Source organism: Ptychodera flava, chromosome 10, assembly GCF_041260155.1.
Source record: "Ptychodera flava strain L36383 chromosome 10, AS_Pfla_20210202, whole genome shotgun sequence".
Lineage (NCBI taxonomy): Eukaryota > Metazoa > Hemichordata > Enteropneusta > Ptychoderidae > Ptychodera > Ptychodera flava.
This window is the reverse complement of record NC_091937.1, coordinates 16,240,124-16,256,882: the sequence shown is the minus strand read 5'-3', so window position 1 is coordinate 16,256,882 and position 16,759 is coordinate 16,240,124. Positions and strand designations below refer to the sequence as shown.

Sequence of the window (16,759 nt, the reverse complement as noted above, 5' to 3'; positions counted from 1 at the left end):
AATGTGGGCACACATGAGTGCTTACTCTTCATCACAGACAAATATAGAACAGACTAGCAACCGCGGGCATGCCTTTTGTTCCATGGTCGTCTCGGTAGACTATGGCCTTTTCATATTAAAATGAGCTTCAAAGGTGTTAAACCTTTTGGAGACTTTGTTTGTGGTTGATAATTGCACGAGATTATGCGAAAACTACGACGCGTAGCAACCAGAGTTACTTTGTGAGCTCTCAGGGCAGAAACACTGCTTCACGCCAATCAAAACATAACACGCCAGCAGTTTCATAAACATGTCCTTCCTTGACGAACGTGTAAAAGACGATATGACTGACCGTAAACCATTGAGTAAAATCTGACAGTATCGATAAAAGACTTTCAAATTTGGTTCAAACGCGCAACATTTGAATTATACGATATAGATTATGACAGACATGTTTAAACTTTCATCAATCACCGTCGCACCTTGGATACAGTATTTACATTGGTCATATGGGTCCCATACGACCTTTGAGCGCAGTTCCGATGACTGTATCCCTTTAATTTTCCTATGTAAAACATTCAGCACCATGAATAATCTCGACAGGTGTTAGGGTCAATGCCAGCGTGACTACTGTTGATTTTTTTCGTGTCGGCAAGTCCACGGATATTTTATGTTAGTGATGACAATAGCGCCCTCCGCAGTGTTCTGCAGAAATCCATACTCATTGTTATGATTTCCATGAGCCTTATAATTCCTTATATTAACACAGAATGCTGGAGCTATATTTCACAAGAGTCTGCATTTTGATTTAAGCAGGCAATTATCTTTATAAAAATACTTAAAATTTAACTTCAAACAAAACAAGCATCAATTCAGGTATCAACTTGTCGGTGAAAGTCATATCAAAAAGAAAACTAAACAAGAAAAACAGTGAAATTGAAGAATCAAGGGATAAATTTCTGTGGGTGCAAGAAAATTGGTAAAGCTAGCAATATACACCACCCGGAGGTATTGTTGAATAGTACAACCCTAAACGACATGAAGATATCAATGTGCCAGTTGATGAAGATTTCTCAATGTCATTTTATGAAAAAAGGAAATCGCACGAGGTTTATGCATGTTGTAACTTCAGCGACGTCTAAGAATAAGTGTTCACGGTGAATATCTATGACTTTTTAATATTGGATCATGAATGGAGTTATGGCTTTCTCTATCGGCCCCACAATTGTGTATCTTGGGAAAGCAGCAGACAAGTTGTCTCCAAGAGCGCCCGCTGTCGTGCCTAAGTGATTCGGCTTGTTAATTTAGTCTCTGTGATATTTGCCAACCTGCAAAAAAATTCATTTTTCCCTACACCATAATGTCATTTTGCAATGAAAACAAAAACGCCCTTTTTTTCCTAAAGAAATTCCCAAACAAATGGAGCTGTTGGCAATATATTAAAATGATTTTATAACACTGGGAAAAATTTGCAAAAATAGGTAACCGCTTTCAGACAACTTTATCTGAAAACAGATAGCAAGTGCGTGTCCGAATCCTTATTTCTAAAGTTGTTTCGGTCTATTCGCAAAAATATCACCTTGCCAACTGATCGTGATTTGGGCGAAATTCGCTCCATAATGCAGTCGCCGAGCGGCGCATCCTGTTTGTCACACATCTTGCTCAAAATCTCTGTATACGGGTCTGCCGCGGTAGTTATTGCCAAATTATCGTTTGTCGTTTGACATTTTCCCGCAGATTTATAAAGGCCATCATTACATTATCTGGCTATTTAAGTCGTCGGAACTGCGCTCAAAGGTCGTATGAGTCCCACACGATCAATGCAAACTCTGTGTATAAGGTACAATGGTGATTGTTAACATGTCTGTCATAATCTACATCATATAATTTAAATGTTGCAGCTATGATGATGAGGTGCATCTTGATACCATGCACGAAATACATTGTTTGTAAACAAGAAACTCGCACAGGCGCAGTTCCGACGACTGTATCCCTTTAACTGCCTTTACATTACCCTTTGTCCCGACCTATTGTCTTAATTATCATTCCTACATTCAATAGTGGACAGTTCAAAGGACAAGTTTGTAATAGGTTAAACCCGGAATTCGAATTGATAAGGGTTCAAACAAGACCAGCTGCACAAACGCGCACAGAAATGTGTGTATTTCTATGAGCGTTTGTACACGTGGGTTCGTTTGTACCGGTATGAAGTGATCGCTCGGGGAACTGAGTAGGCGGAACATCGCGCATCCTTTTCATTCCGGGGTAGTGCCATCACTTTAACTTTCCAATGACTAGTTATGTTATGTTATGTTATGTTATGTTATGTTATGTTATGTTATGTTATGTTATGTTATGTTATGTTATGTTATGTTCATTTACTAAAGTGTCATGTTCAGACTTAAATAGCTTGGTTGCCACACCCAGCCCCAAGGGCTTACAAGACACTAAAACAATAAATAAAGTAAATAGATATGAATAGCTCGAAATGTAATTTAAGTATAAGAAGCTTCTTGTCTCATTGAAAATGCATGATAGACATAGAATGCCAATTGGGATGGCATCTCACTCATTAGAAATTTGAGTTTCTGTTGTACATCAAATGAATCAAATACAGAGCACAATTTTCTGGCTTTACAAAACAATTGATTCCTAATAACATTGTAAAGTGTACAGTCAAAAATAAAATGGAGCTCATCTTCTACTACATTTGGACAAAAATCACATAGTCTTTCCTAGAATTGTTTTACACAAATATTATATTCAAACTGATCAAAGACATATCATAAAATAAACTAATAAACCGCATAAAGATTACTTATATACTTCCAGATATCAGCTTGCTAAAGTTATCAGGTAGCAAAGGAATTTCTATGGGTGAAATTTCACAAATGTGCTGACTTGACTATTAAAACATGTTGTTCTGTATTTGATAATGCGGTGCGCCAAAAAGAACATGGAACTTGGTTAACCATGACGTAAAGCTCATTCCCAGCTGCAAACTACTCACGAATAAGTGAATTTGTTTCTCCTTCTTTAAGTCACTGAATACTACTGTAAAACCAAATTCACAAATACAAAGTTTAACACTAAATATTTTTTCCAAAAGTCAGGGAAGCAATAAGTCTGAGCTCTTCTAAATGCTGAATATTCTTACTTGTACAAATTACACTCAGTTTTTTCAAATGACAGGGAAGCAATACATCTGTCCGCTTTCCTAGTACTGATTATTTTGTACATATAACTGATGTATATATGTGCATCGTTGTCCAATACTGGCGACACAAACGATTAGTCTTTGCATGTCTTTCCATCTAATGCCAGTTTGTAAAACGGACGGCAGGAACATATGTAGCTGCCGGGAGTGTTTTCACAAATGTGGTCACAGTTTCCATTGTTGTTGTCGCATTCATTGGCATCTAGCGAAAGGAAAACAGACAACCACCGTTTTATTGCCGATCAATAGTGCGAGGTGAACAGTCAATTTAAACCTATTCCATCCTCGCCATATTGTATAATAGAAATACTTGCTGTCACATTAATAAGGAATACATAACTATTACAATAGTTAGCTGGAGGTTAGAAGGCTTAAATGATCAGAAAAATTAAATACATGCCTTCAGTTGTCTTCAGATCATGTTTTGAACAAAATCTTAGTCTATTGAGATCCTTGATGTGGCCATACCAATACTTCGATCCGTTTGTTAAGTACAGTACATTACCGAGATCAGAATGGTTGAAATATACAAAAGCCCCTTAAAGGCCCAATAGCTGTATCTTTTAGCATTATTTTTGTGATTTTACTTCCAAACTAAAACAAGTTCATGAAAATGTACTCGTTGAGGGATGTTTATACAAGTGTAATAAACTGTCCACTGGGACCGCATGTGCAATTTTGAGCAAGATAAATAATAAACGTTTGCCCAAACGTAAAATTGCGCCCTCGTGCAAATAAAGCAAAAACACTGTACGTCCAGCATGTATGCGTTGGAATCTTCACAGAAAAAAACAGAGCAGTCCAATATAATGCATAGTGCTGAATGTTTCCACTGGGATATCATATGCTTTGTTTTCTTTGTAATATTACCAGTTTTTAAAAGGCGGGAAATCAAAATAACTGTTAAAATTTAGTTTCCAATTTTTCCGTAGAGTAAAAGACTATATCCTTTATATTTGTAGAATTTAAAGAGAACCAAAGAAACTAGAAAGCCTTTTACTGGTCAAGAAATTTCAAGAGTTACAGCTACAGGGGCTTTAATAGGTTACCGATGCAAGTGTGCCGGTCGCTGTCTAACACGTATCCTTCACCACATCCGCAGGTGTAGCTGCCATCGTTGTTGTCACACGATTGCTCGCACCCTCCATTGGAATCATTACATTCATCGATGTCTAAGTTGGACAAAGGGATCATGGGAAATTAAGATCTCAAAATTAAAAAGTGTTTACTGTAGGAAACAACAACATTTTACTTTCAAGCTGAACGTGGTGTTGTCGAGGAGAACATAAGTCTGTCACCGAAGAACGTAAGGTATAATGCTTAGTTTGCATACCACTGATTGAAGTGTATTTCTCCATCAATAACTCTGAGCTCGACAAGATTGCAAATGTTTACTACGAAGCATTTTTTTCTGAAGTGACTTATAGCTACCAGCGAACAATCAAAATGTTTTTTTTTTCTCAAAGTTCATTTATTCTGAAAAACCAACCAAATTCGATACGGCACCTGGGAGTTTCGGGTAAGTTCAGAACTGGATGATAAATATAGATGATTGACCGTAAAAGCGAGATATGTCCGATTGGTCTTTGCACTAGAACGTAAATTGGATTTAGAAAATCTACCGTGCAACAATGATCTTAATAATATGCTTCCCCGTGTTTATGTTTGGACATATTTGTATATTTATCAAAATCAAGCGGTTACAATCAACCATAAGATGGCTACCGGCCGCATTATTCTCAGTCTAGACAAAACTATGACGGAACATTTCTTCAAAAGTGTCTTTGCGTTGAACCAGAGCAATCAGCTAAGTCAGCATGCATCTTGATTTTACCGATTTTACAAATGAAAGTTCATACCTTGGCATGACGTGCCATTCGAAGACAGGTAGTAGCCTGGGCTGCAATAACAGACAGGACGCCCAGGAACGTTTACACAACCGTGATCGCAGCTATGACCGTCGCAGTGATCGATCGCTGTGAATTGATACAGTTGATATGAAATCAGTGAACAATGCATTATGCATCTAAGTTGATGTGAGATATACCATTAATATACAGCAAAGCCTGGTGACCGAAACATTCAATTTTATTCTCAAGTTGTTTCTAGTCAGTTTCCTCCATGTAGCCTACGTGAAATTTGAAGTGTACATCAATAATAATAAAATTTCTTGTAACATAAGCTTACATTTGAACAGAACAGCGTAGGAACGTGAAGAGCTCATTGACAACGAAGATTAAAGTGCAAGCAAGGAAGTTGTATGGTATGCTAAAGGCTTTTTTTCTTCTTTTTGTGAAGCAATTGGTATTACATGTACTGTACTCGCTGTGGAGAATTGCTAGGTAAACTTCTCGTAATGTATTGTTTCAGTGCCTATTAATCAAAGCACATTTAAAATAATGGCACGGAAAAGGAAGAACATGTGGTTTGTCATAAAACACCCGAAACCTGGTCTTTATTCTGGCTATAGCGCCCGTTTATTACCCCTCGTGGCCTACGGCCCCGGGAATTGCGAGTTGTTTCTGGTAACACACGGCCCCTCGGGGTAATAAACGGGCGGTATAGCCCTCATGACCAGGTAATAGATGTTCACCATGCTAAGCTATGTCATGTAGACTTGAATCTCCGAATCAAGATTTTTCAATCCCTCTGAATTTCTTTGTGAGCGCATGTAAAGATTATATTGAAAGGGTATGCAAATCTTCGTCTTTTATAGTTGTGTCCACGTACTCCATACAGATTTTGTAGAGTCCCTAATAGACTGGCCCCCAGTCGCCTGGCTTTTCTCGGCAGCTGAGTTACTAGCTGGCCAAGCAGGTGTTCACCCAACAATCTACGGAATGGCCAACCATTACCACGGCGGTCTGCTGATGTTTAGTCCTTGAATTTCTTATATGTTTTGATACTAGTATGCCAACACACTTGGAGCAAGTCTGAGTTCCTAACAAACTCATACATAGATCAGTCTCTTTTATTAATATTTAGCTCGCATCTGAAGAACGGTGATCAACTTGAGAAGGGAATATAAATTGTGAAGGACAGAACATAAAATGGATAAGAGCTATACAAGTACAGAAAGACAATTATTTCGCGGCAGAACTTAAGAAAAGGGTTCTGGAACGTAAAGAGAAATGATTGAAGAGAGGGATGAATTTCAATTCAAAACATTCCACATGCAGTATTGTAATAAATAGTACATGGAGTGGTAATATATTGCACAAAATGACGTTCATTTCTTGAAGAAAATGAATATGGCCGTTGAAAAAGAAAGCCCCACCCCTAGATAATTCACAATGCGTGGTAGATTCGCCCAGGTGGGCCGAGTGTTCTTCATTCCTGCCATATCGACGATGTCAAAATGACTCACCACTGCAAGTCCTGCCATCTCCATTCAATGTAAAGCCGTCACGGCACGCACAAGTGTAACTCCCGACTGTGTTTTCGCACAGCTGATCGCAACATCCGTTTGCCTCACTGCACTCATCGATGTCTGCCGAGAAGAAAAAGGCGTCTTATTATGATGTCAAGATGAAGGACTTCTCCGAAAACAAAGAATTGGGAGTGATTTTTTTTTTAATTTTAGATTCCATTTGTATTCGACAACTCTGAAGCTTTACAGAATATTCTCATTACGTCAAAATAAATTGTGATTATAACATAAATCTGACCGGGTCATTTACCACATCAATAAATGACAAATAAGATCTCTATGGTAAACTTTTTGAAAATTTAATTCTACATTTTATTTACCTCACATCAGAAGTATTAATTAAAAATCTTACCGATACAATTTTGGCCGTCCGGTGCCAATTCGTATCCAGGTCGGCACGCACAATGGTGGCTGCCATGTGTATTTATGCACGTATGGGCGCATCCTCCGTTGTTCATTGAGCACTCATTCCCATCTAGATCAAATTGGGCATATATAATGTACATTACTTTCATATTTTGAAACATTTTTTATGCCTCGACACTTGGTGCATATTGCAATTGTCACCCCAAATACTGACATATGCTGCAGTGCATATAATAACTAATGTGTGTCGAGCCATTCCTCTAAAATGCCGTATTATATATTATTGCCTGAATACATGGGTTTATGTGCCCGAGAGCAGGTGACAATTTACCCGACGCCAGGAGGGCAAATTGTCTCCTGCTGCGAGGGCACATAAACCCATGTATTCAGGCAATAATATTTTTATTACATGCCTCTTCACAGTTAATGCTATATGACATTTAGTTACATGCAGGGCATTTTCAAACAATTTTACCATTATCGACCAGCATCAAACAGATTTTAATGAAAGTCAAAATATCTGTTCGCGCATGGATATTTTACATCTAGCGTTAAGGGTCTATTTTGACGTCGAAAACGTAGAAAGGCTGGACCAGGTAACCATAGAAACCGGTCAGTACATCGTTCACCGGCCCGCTAACATCCCGGATGTTCCTATTCAAATCAATGCACTGATTTGCACTCACATCGAGGCATGTAATAAACGAAAGAAGTAAAATAAAAATAGTGTATTAGATGATCATTGCAAAACATAAAAGCGACATTTTAAACTTAACCTATCGGTATATTGTAGGAAATTTCTTCTTTGTAGTTCTAAGATTCCACGGTCACCTGTAATTTTTATTCTTGATTCTGAAAGGGAGTTGTTGAAAGGTTTTTTAACTAAAGTTTGAGAAAAAGCATCAAACTTGTAGATCCGAGAACGTACGATCTCAAGATTATTTCTTCAAAAGTAAGTGAAACCCTGCAAACGAACCAATACCTCACGGTATTTTCATATATTTTATCTTGGACTTCTCTCTCTCTGTCTTTACATCGTAAACGTTTGATGAACATATATGAATATTTAACTTAAGGCAGTTCCCGCCTTAAAATTGAAGAGCTAAATTTTTCACTCAGCCATTCCATTTTCAAATCAAGAATAAAGATCAAGGGTAAAACTCTTTACTGGAGAAACAAATTACCCGATATTTATAAACACTTGAAATGCAACATGGCCGGAGAAAAGAAATTTTTAAATTTCACAAAAGCTGGTGTAAACTTCATCTACTCTAACGATGAATTGACACAGTTGTCGTGAAAAACGATGGTTTTTTCCCACATTTGCAAATACATTACCGAATTCGAATATCTCTGTAAATCAATGAAGGGGTTTAAGATTCATATTCGATTAGATTTATTAGAATCCATTTCTTAGGATCTCGATTCCGTGAGACGATTCAGATGTCATTGCATTTTCTTTGCCATATGATTTAACTTAAATCTTACCAATTGAACAGCTGGAACCATAGAAGTTTGGCGGGCATGTGCAAGTGTTCGGAGCAGTGCACGTCCCACCATTTTCACACCCTGGGTTACATATTGCTGTAGACAAAAAGAGGCCACATACGTTTACAACTGTTCATAAGATTAGGTGATGATAGTTGTTCGTTTGATCCTCAGTTTGTCTGTTATTAAACTGTTTGGCTAGGTTTGCAGATTTTTCGACCATTATACGTATTTGATTTAGTTCTCAGGTGGACGGAGAGCTTCACCGAGTGTGTGGTGATGTTTTTGCGGGAGAGTGTGTAGGGGTAGTTAATAGACGAATGTGAGTTGATAGATGATGAATAGATGAGAAAAATATTATTGCAACGATATGTAGTGCTCTTTTTGTTCGGCAGCTATGACGAAATGAAATTTAACTGAATGTTGGTTGTTGTTTCTTATATGTTACAAATACCTGTCGCGTGAGGGCGTTAAAGACGGCTCTGAAGCTGCTCAGTCCGTCCACACAGCGAGTTGCGGATAGAGTTAATTCCTACAACGGCTCAGGTCAGGCAGGCTAAACCGTCTTAAATTTGAAACGTCTCAGAGCCACTTGGGAGCGTCCACACGTAACTGTTTATGCCAGTGTTGGACCAATGACCTGTGTGTGAATGGCACTTTTGTTTGTTTGTATGTATGTGCATGCATGTATTCTTGCAATTATTATTTACCGTTGCGACAAACAGAGAGAGAGGGGGAGAGTAAAGGTTTAACAGACATTGTTACATGACTGTTAACTTACGAACTGTGCAAGAACCGGTTTCTGAGTCTTGCCATCCGGGACAACAGGCTTGGACCCTGTGACTGACAGATCCTTGTCCGTTGCTATAACCGGTCCTACAAATGCAATGAAGGGTAATAGTTTAATTGAATATTCAAGTCATGTTCAGGTAGTGACGTTCAAAAACAGTGTACAAAGTATTATGCTACATACCACTGTATTCATGTACATTGTTTGCCATATCCTAATATAGTTTCTGTACAGAATATACGATATACTGGTGTGCTAAAACAAAGGGTCTGTGATCACAACGGGTACTCACCTGTACCTGGTACATCGGCTCCAACCCCAACATCCGCAGCTTACGGTGTAACGTTGCCGCACTTTCCGAATAGTTGTATGATAAACGGCATGGTACGTGGGGCATTCGTGTGTGTCCCTGCAACAAAGATCATCGCATTTTAAAGGAAAAATGGCCGAATGTCGTCACAACAATTATGACTTCACAACCAATGTGCATCTAACTTCATTGTGTGAATATTACTTATTATTAAAATGTAAATGAAAAGTTGAAAATATATTAACCAGCTTTAGAGTTGCACAGAGTGATCTTTATAAGTAAAGACAATTTACATACGAAAATTGTAAAAAGATCAGAAGGAAACATACCTCATGTGAAATTCCATAAAAACACTTTTTCAACAGCAGTACAGCAATATAAATTTTCTCTAATCTATCTTTGTTTCACAATTCGTATCATAGAGTAAATCGGTCGTTGCCGCATTTTATAATAATTTCCAACTTTAAAGAGTTGTTAGGCCAACAGCCTAATACCGAGTTCAAGTATATTCATATCAGACTGCAGGGCTCGAAATCAACTTTTTCCCAGGTAGTCCACTTGGGCTACCATTTTCTAAAGTTGGTAGCCCAGTGACAATGGCTGGATAGCCCATGTATATTTTATTTTAGTTCAGGGATATCTTTTTTCGTTAATCAGACAATAAAAAGCTATTTATCCAGATTTTGCTGATAAAGTGAATTTTCCAGTCATTTGATGTGAATATCTAAGGAAACAGGTATATGAACAATAGTGATACTCAAAAGTTTGGTGACCTATTTGAAAACCCGTTTCACTCTCAGAGGTGTATGCAAATTTTGATAGTCGTCATAACAGCGGCACGACCTTCTCAGCACTGAGACACACTGTAGCAAGGCTAAAAATAGACCATGGGCTTTCTGTGGGGAGAAGGCATAATTGCCGTGTAATTGTGATTGATACATTATGATCAAAATGCAACGAAAATGCGTTTTCATTGGCCATCATTTCCTGTGTCTGTCATTCAAGTCCATCAGTTCAGATATTGAAACTTTGTTGCAAAGTTCCACCGCATAGCCGGTCGTCTTCGTAATTTGCATAAGAAAGTTATAGCATGGCCTTTCCGTGTCTAGCTGGGTTTGACTGCATTTAGATGCCGTATGTTGTGAGTTCGTACCCGACTGAAAACTAGCCGTTATTCGTCCCAAAGTGACGGACCCGACATGGCATGCCAAGTACTGACTGAATTTCAGGTCTCAGGCTTTGGTAGTCCCTGTGGGCTACCATTTCATGGATTTTGGTAGCCCAGAGAAAAGTTGGTAGTCTGTGGACGCGTGACTACCGCTAATTTCGAGCCCTGCAGACTTGTTTTGGGTCTTCACTACTGAAATCTCTCTCTTTTCAATTAATGATATACAAATAAGAAACCTTATGTCTGACTTACGACTTATATGGTCTTACATTGCGAGTTCCCCAAACCTGACTGTTGATGTGTGTCCAAGGGAACGAGCACAATTAACGGCTGGAAGAGAAAATATGTGGTGCATATATTTTTACAGCCCCCTCCCCCCTAACACCAGTAAAAATTTTAGTGGCTCCCATCACCGGCAAACACAATTTTTGTGTGCCCCCCCCTCCCCAAAAAAGAAAGATTACATAGGTACAAAGTTGTACACACATATATAATCCTTATAACTTGTAATATATGCTTTAGTGAAAACAACATTCTTGCATTCTTGAAATAAATAATAAACAATAAATACATAAATAATAAACAAACAAAATAACATATGTTCAAGCTTACTACTTGTAACACCTACAGCTACTTTTCAGTATTGTGTTGTGCTATTTTAATCTCAAAGAATGATGAAATTACCAAATACCTTATAAACAATCTACAAGTTCATTCAGTGCTGTTATAGTTATTATAGTTGAAGCATTGATTTAGACATGAATTATTTTTAATGATGACAGTGTTCACTGCACGTGAACATCTCCAAGTTAGTCTAACAAGCTCAAGTCAATTTTCAACAATAATCTTGCTCAATGGTTCTACTCCGGAATAAAAGGACGCGATGCGTTCTACAGACTCAGTACGCCCAAATAATCACGTGATGCCGGTACAAACAAAACCCAAATGTGTACTAACGCGTATGGAAATACACGTACATCTGTGCGCATTTGCGCACATGGCTTTGTTTGTACCGTGGTCGATTCGAATTCCGGGTTTGGCCTATTTACACATAACAACTGCATTGTGAGGTTTAAAACTTGGTATTTCATCATGCTACAAGGAGTATAACAAGGAACTCCAGCTTCAACAAGGAACAAAAATGCTGAAAATATTCTCTGACTGTCATGGTGTAAAAAATTTTGGTGGCCAACCCCTTATCTTCCCTTGAATTTTCATGGCCCACCCCAAGAGCACTCATTTTTTTCGTGCCCCCCCCCCATTTTCTCTTCCGCCCCCTGCCGTTAATTGTACTCGGTCCCTAAGGGACATCTTTCGAAATGTTATTCGACCGATCAAATAGTTCTCTTGAATTCATGAATTGACCGTTTCTGATCACAACATATTGGCTATCATAGAAGCATACTTACGAAAGTGTCATTCCATTGAATTCGATGATAATGACCATCATAATTGCCATAAATAGCCGTGCAATCTTCATAGATGCCATATCGTCCTAGGTTAAAATGGTGATCAGGAGGGAAGAACTTGTTTAAAATCATAGTTTAACATTTATTTTCGATCTATTTTCATTTACAAATGATCAACCCAACGTCTTAGGTACTTATTAATGTGTGATATTGGGGGTTGTTTTGTTCGCCTTCAGAGCAAATGATATTAACTTCCAGTACAAACCAAGGCAGATGAGCTCATATTCATATTCATATGTTAATGTACCACACTAGTTCTACAGTTCTGGAGATAAATGAACTTTCCCAGCAGAAGTAAACGATCGAAAGTTAAGTTCTAGATTATTTTCTCTATACACTTGGACATGCTTGCGTATTTAGTAGCAAAAGACATCAAACACGCGTACTTGTTCCTTTGGGCTGTATGCAAGCCCATAAACACTGATGAGTTTTCTCATTGCTATAATCTCATCTTCTAGGAGTATTTGTGTCAGGGTAAGAAAACGACATTCCCATAACACGGAGGCTAAATTCTGAGCATAGACAGTTCAATACGTTCTAAACGACCGACAAGAATTTGGGCATGCGTAGACCTATTGTCTGGGAACAACACTTATTGCGACGTGGAAGGCGTGAAACAACCACAGCGGCTGTAAACTGTACAACCTCAACATTAATGTGGAATTTATCTAGAGCATTCGTTTCTGTGACAGCATTCTGAACACACTCGGTCAAAAACTAGCCAAGCATCTACTTGGCCAAGATCAAAGACCGCCGCTGCTGCTGGGTCAGTATTTCTTCACATGTTCTTAAACATGTATATTAGCCAATTCATCTTGAAATGGTGACACCACTTTCTCAGATCCATTTTTGGAAACGACTTCTTGTGAAAACTACAAGAAATTAACAATATCGCAGTGACATTTTCGCTTCACTTCTAAGATAACAATGTACTACCCGGGGGTAGTCATGTACTTGAATGAGAGAGTGAGTAGCTTGTGAGAGTGTGATTAACTTCTCTGCTAGCCCTTGGCAACAAATCTCATAATTGGTTGCAAAGGTCATTCATTTCAGTTCATCAGAAAAGAGCTTGTAAGTTCTATAAGGTATAAGCATTTTCAGCGTATTAAAAACACTTGAGTAATTTGGATCAGTAATTTTATTATGCGTTGAATGTTAATATCTTTAATATATATATATATATATATATATATATATATATATATACACATACACATACACACACACATACACACACACACACCGTATAGCGGTCAATAAGAAGAGGAATAGCACCCATCATGTTGAACTGTACTTCATTTATTGTTGATTGCAGCTGCTGCTAGATGACCCCGCGGCTGTTTCCGGGTTCAACACGGTAGAAGTCTAGTGTTTCTTATGTGTTTTCAAAGTGGGGTCGATTTCGTTTTGAGTGTGCTAGTTTTACTCAAGCCAATAAAGCCACACTTGTTTTACCATCGTCTTGTGGTAAACGGCAGGGCTTGGGTTCAAGTTATGCAGGCTCCTATATTACCCTTGAATTCCCGTGCAAAGAGTGTATAAGCTTAGTCTGTCTCTATGAAACTTTGTTTACACCTGGAAACAAGCACATAAATGATACATTGCAGGGCTTGAAATTAACTTTTTTCCTGGTAGTCCACTTGGGCTACCATTTTCTTAAGATGGTAGCCCGATGACAATGGCTGGTAGCCCATGCATATTTTAGTTCAGGGGTATCTTTTTCATTAACCAGAAAAGGCTATTTTTCAAGATTCTGCCCATGAAGTGAATTTTCTGGTCATTTGCAGTGAATATCGCACACCTTTATATACCCAAGGAAACAGGTATAATGGACGATAGTGATACTCAAAAGTTTGGTGACCTATTTGACACAATTTTGATTGTCGCCATGACAACGATACGACCTCTCATCCCGGCAATGAGACAAATTGAATCAGGGCTAAAAATAGACCATGGGCTTTCTGTAGGTAGGAGGCATAATTTCCGTGTAATTGTGATTGATCAAAATGCAATGAAAATGCGTTTTCATTGGCCATCATTTCCTCTGCCTGTCATTCAAGTCAGTCAGTTCACCACCCATGGCCGGTCGACTTCGTAATTTGCATAGCAAAGTCATAATTTGGCTTTTCTGTGTTCAGTTGAGTTTGCATTTAGCTCATCCCAAGGTGACTGACCGGACATGGCATGCCAAGTACTGACTGAATTTTAGGTCTCAGGATTTGGTAGTCCGTATTGGCTACCATTTCATGGATTTTGGTTGCCCGAGAGAAAAGTTGGTAGTCTGTGGACGCGGACTAATTTCGAGCCCTGCATTGTGATTGGAATCCATCGTATAGTTTTATGAATAGCCAGGGAAGGTAATAGGTGGAGTTTTGGGAAATCCCCCTTTTTTCACCTAACTATACAAGTCTCAGGTTGTTTACGGCGATGGGTTCCTTTGAAATTAATAGGGTTCTGTCTTTTGGCTACTCGCCATTAGCCCTTGGAGTCGGGTTTATAACTTAAAGTCTCTTGGTTCCTCGGTGCATGATATATATTCTCCTTCTGAGTGAACGTGAATTGGATGTCACTGAATGGAAATCTTGAAGTTCAATATCTATCCACTTTAACATAAGACCTCTGAGTTCTTTGATGCTTCTTATTCTTAAATTATCTGTGCGAGCGTCAGCGGGATCACTGAATCGTCAGAAGTCGGCGTGAAGTTACGTCAAAACAGGGTACCCTGGCTGAGTTTTGAGAGTGAATGGGTGTCTGGTTCTCAAATAGTGGCTGATGCACGGGCGTTTTGTAGTTTATGCTACGTTCCGACGTTCTGTTCTGTTCTGTGATAAGGCTACTGAACAGAAAGTCGGAACGTAGCATAAACTACACTTTTACAAAACTATCCAGTTAACAAAACGCCTGTCGGCTGATGTTCCTTGTTCACCTATCTAAATCGATGGACATTTGCGCGAACGAATACAAAAGTTCAGTTCAGTTCTCTCCTGGTGAGATAAGCTTATGAGTATTTTCAAGAAGATACCGTTAAGATCGGCAAAGATCATTGACGACGCTAAATATGGTTTGGCGCTGAAAGGTTCTGAGAGAGTCGGTCTTTACATTCTTTCTGGGAGATAAATTGAAATAATCTTCAGAGCAGCGATTGTGTTGCAGAAATTGCTCGATTCTTTCGTGGCAATGTCTCCTTGAAATGGATAGCGGAGGTATACGAAATAAAACAGCTGGCATGGCAAGAGATTTTCAGTTGTGCTTTGTCATTCACAAAGGCTGACAACACTTTACTCCAATACTTTAACATTAATTTTGCTGCTCAAAGTGGTCGTTGTCCCAAACAATCAGCCTTAATACGTAAGGTTAAGCCGTATAACCAATTCGAGTATTTCATTGGGGCTGAATTTACCGATCACACGATAAAATGTTTGTGTTTACTATACTTACCGGATGCGTAGTTCCCTTCTTAACTGTAGTTGAAGTCTTTTAAAATTAGCGCTTAGGTTGACTTTCTGTCCTTTTGGCGTTTTTAGAAACCGAGAAAATTTGTTTTACAGACGATAGCGTCACTGTATCCTACAAACGGACTTTCGTCGTCACAAATGTGACCACTGCAAAACGCTTGGTATCCTAGATTAACTAAGTTCTTTTCTTATTGACCAATCAACTTCCTTGTCTGTCTTTGGGGTCTTATAAAAGGGAAAGTTCCCGGCTGTTGAGTTTGCGCAAATGAATAAATAATCATGTTTGTTTTTCTTATAGATCTTCGGTCGCCAAGGACTTTGTGATTCAAGGATCTTTCACGACTGGATGCAACATGATCTTATGTCACGGAAACATGAATGATAATTACAATTTACCTAATCCTAGTTTGTTACACTTACATTTCTGTCGGTGATTAATTTCAAAACCTGCGCATTTTCGACAAATAGACTGCCACGAGGGTTTCATTATTTTTCCATAGCTTCAAAGGGACAACAAAACATTTAAAACTTGGGCATGACAAATTTCACACAGCAGTGAGCAACACTGACGCGGCGTCGAAATGCCCTTCAGGAACTAAAATACTTTCATTGGAGTTTGGTATTGTTGGAACTTTTGTTGAATCAGCAAGAATGCCTCATTGCATTGTAAACAATCGGCAAAGGTCGAAAGGGGTTGCAAACGAATTATAAACATCTGCGATGGCCAACGTTAGGAAAGGTATTAACAACATCCAAAGGTTGTGGCCGTACATAGAATGCTGTGAAATTCTTCGTTTGGATAGTATGAGCCTTGAAACTGAAAAAAAAATTAAGCATTTGCTGCAATTTTCCCCGAGAAACGGCGTTCAATCATTCTCTTTTTGGCACTGGAGAAATGAATCAAAACTATATATAACAGATATCTGTCCACATGTTAACGCTATAGGTACAGTGAGTTTTCGATTTGGCAAAACAAAGGCTATGAAACTTTATTTACTTCACAAGCTTAGAAATATGAGTTCACTGTAACACGAGCAGTATATACCAGAGAAAGATAAGAATTGCATGAGTCTGAATAATAGAATCT

The 16,759-nt window shown here is 38.6% G+C and overlaps 1 protein-coding gene across 1 annotated transcript; it reads right to left on the bottom strand.

The window, feature by feature from the left end:
* Positions 1 to 2,444: 2,444 nt before the first annotated feature.
* Positions 2,445 to 15,939, bottom strand: LOC139142126 (matrilin-2-like). The gene is made up of 10 exons (XM_070711956.1): positions 15,656 to 15,939; positions 12,158 to 12,243; positions 9,563 to 9,679; positions 9,262 to 9,356; positions 8,481 to 8,576; positions 6,979 to 7,101; positions 6,564 to 6,686; positions 5,056 to 5,172; positions 4,246 to 4,368; positions 2,445 to 3,398 (listed from the first exon to the last, which is right to left on the bottom strand). Exons 2-10 carry the CDS (start codon positions 12,235 to 12,237, stop codon positions 3,271 to 3,273), a joined length of 1,002 nt encoding a protein of 333 aa, XP_070568057.1. The 5' UTR covers positions 12,238 to 12,243; positions 15,656 to 15,939; the 3' UTR covers positions 2,445 to 3,270.
* Positions 15,940 to 16,759: the final 820 nt, after the last annotated feature.

What these genes read in the sequence shown, in the direction of transcription:
- LOC139142126 (XM_070711956.1), bottom strand. Translation starts at nt 12,237, where the DNA reads ATGGCATCTATGAAGATTGCACGGCTATTTATGGCAATTATGATGGTC. An exon ending in GGACGGCCAAAATTGTATCG is followed by an intron (nt 6,687 to 6,978) that starts GTAAGATTTTTA and finishes TCTTCTCGGCAG; the next exon opens with ACATCGATGAGTGCAGTGAG. An exon ending in AGATGGCAGGACTTGCAGTG is followed by an intron (nt 5,173 to 6,563) that starts GTGAGTCATTTT and finishes ATCAATTCACAG; the next exon opens with CGATCGATCACTGCGACGGT.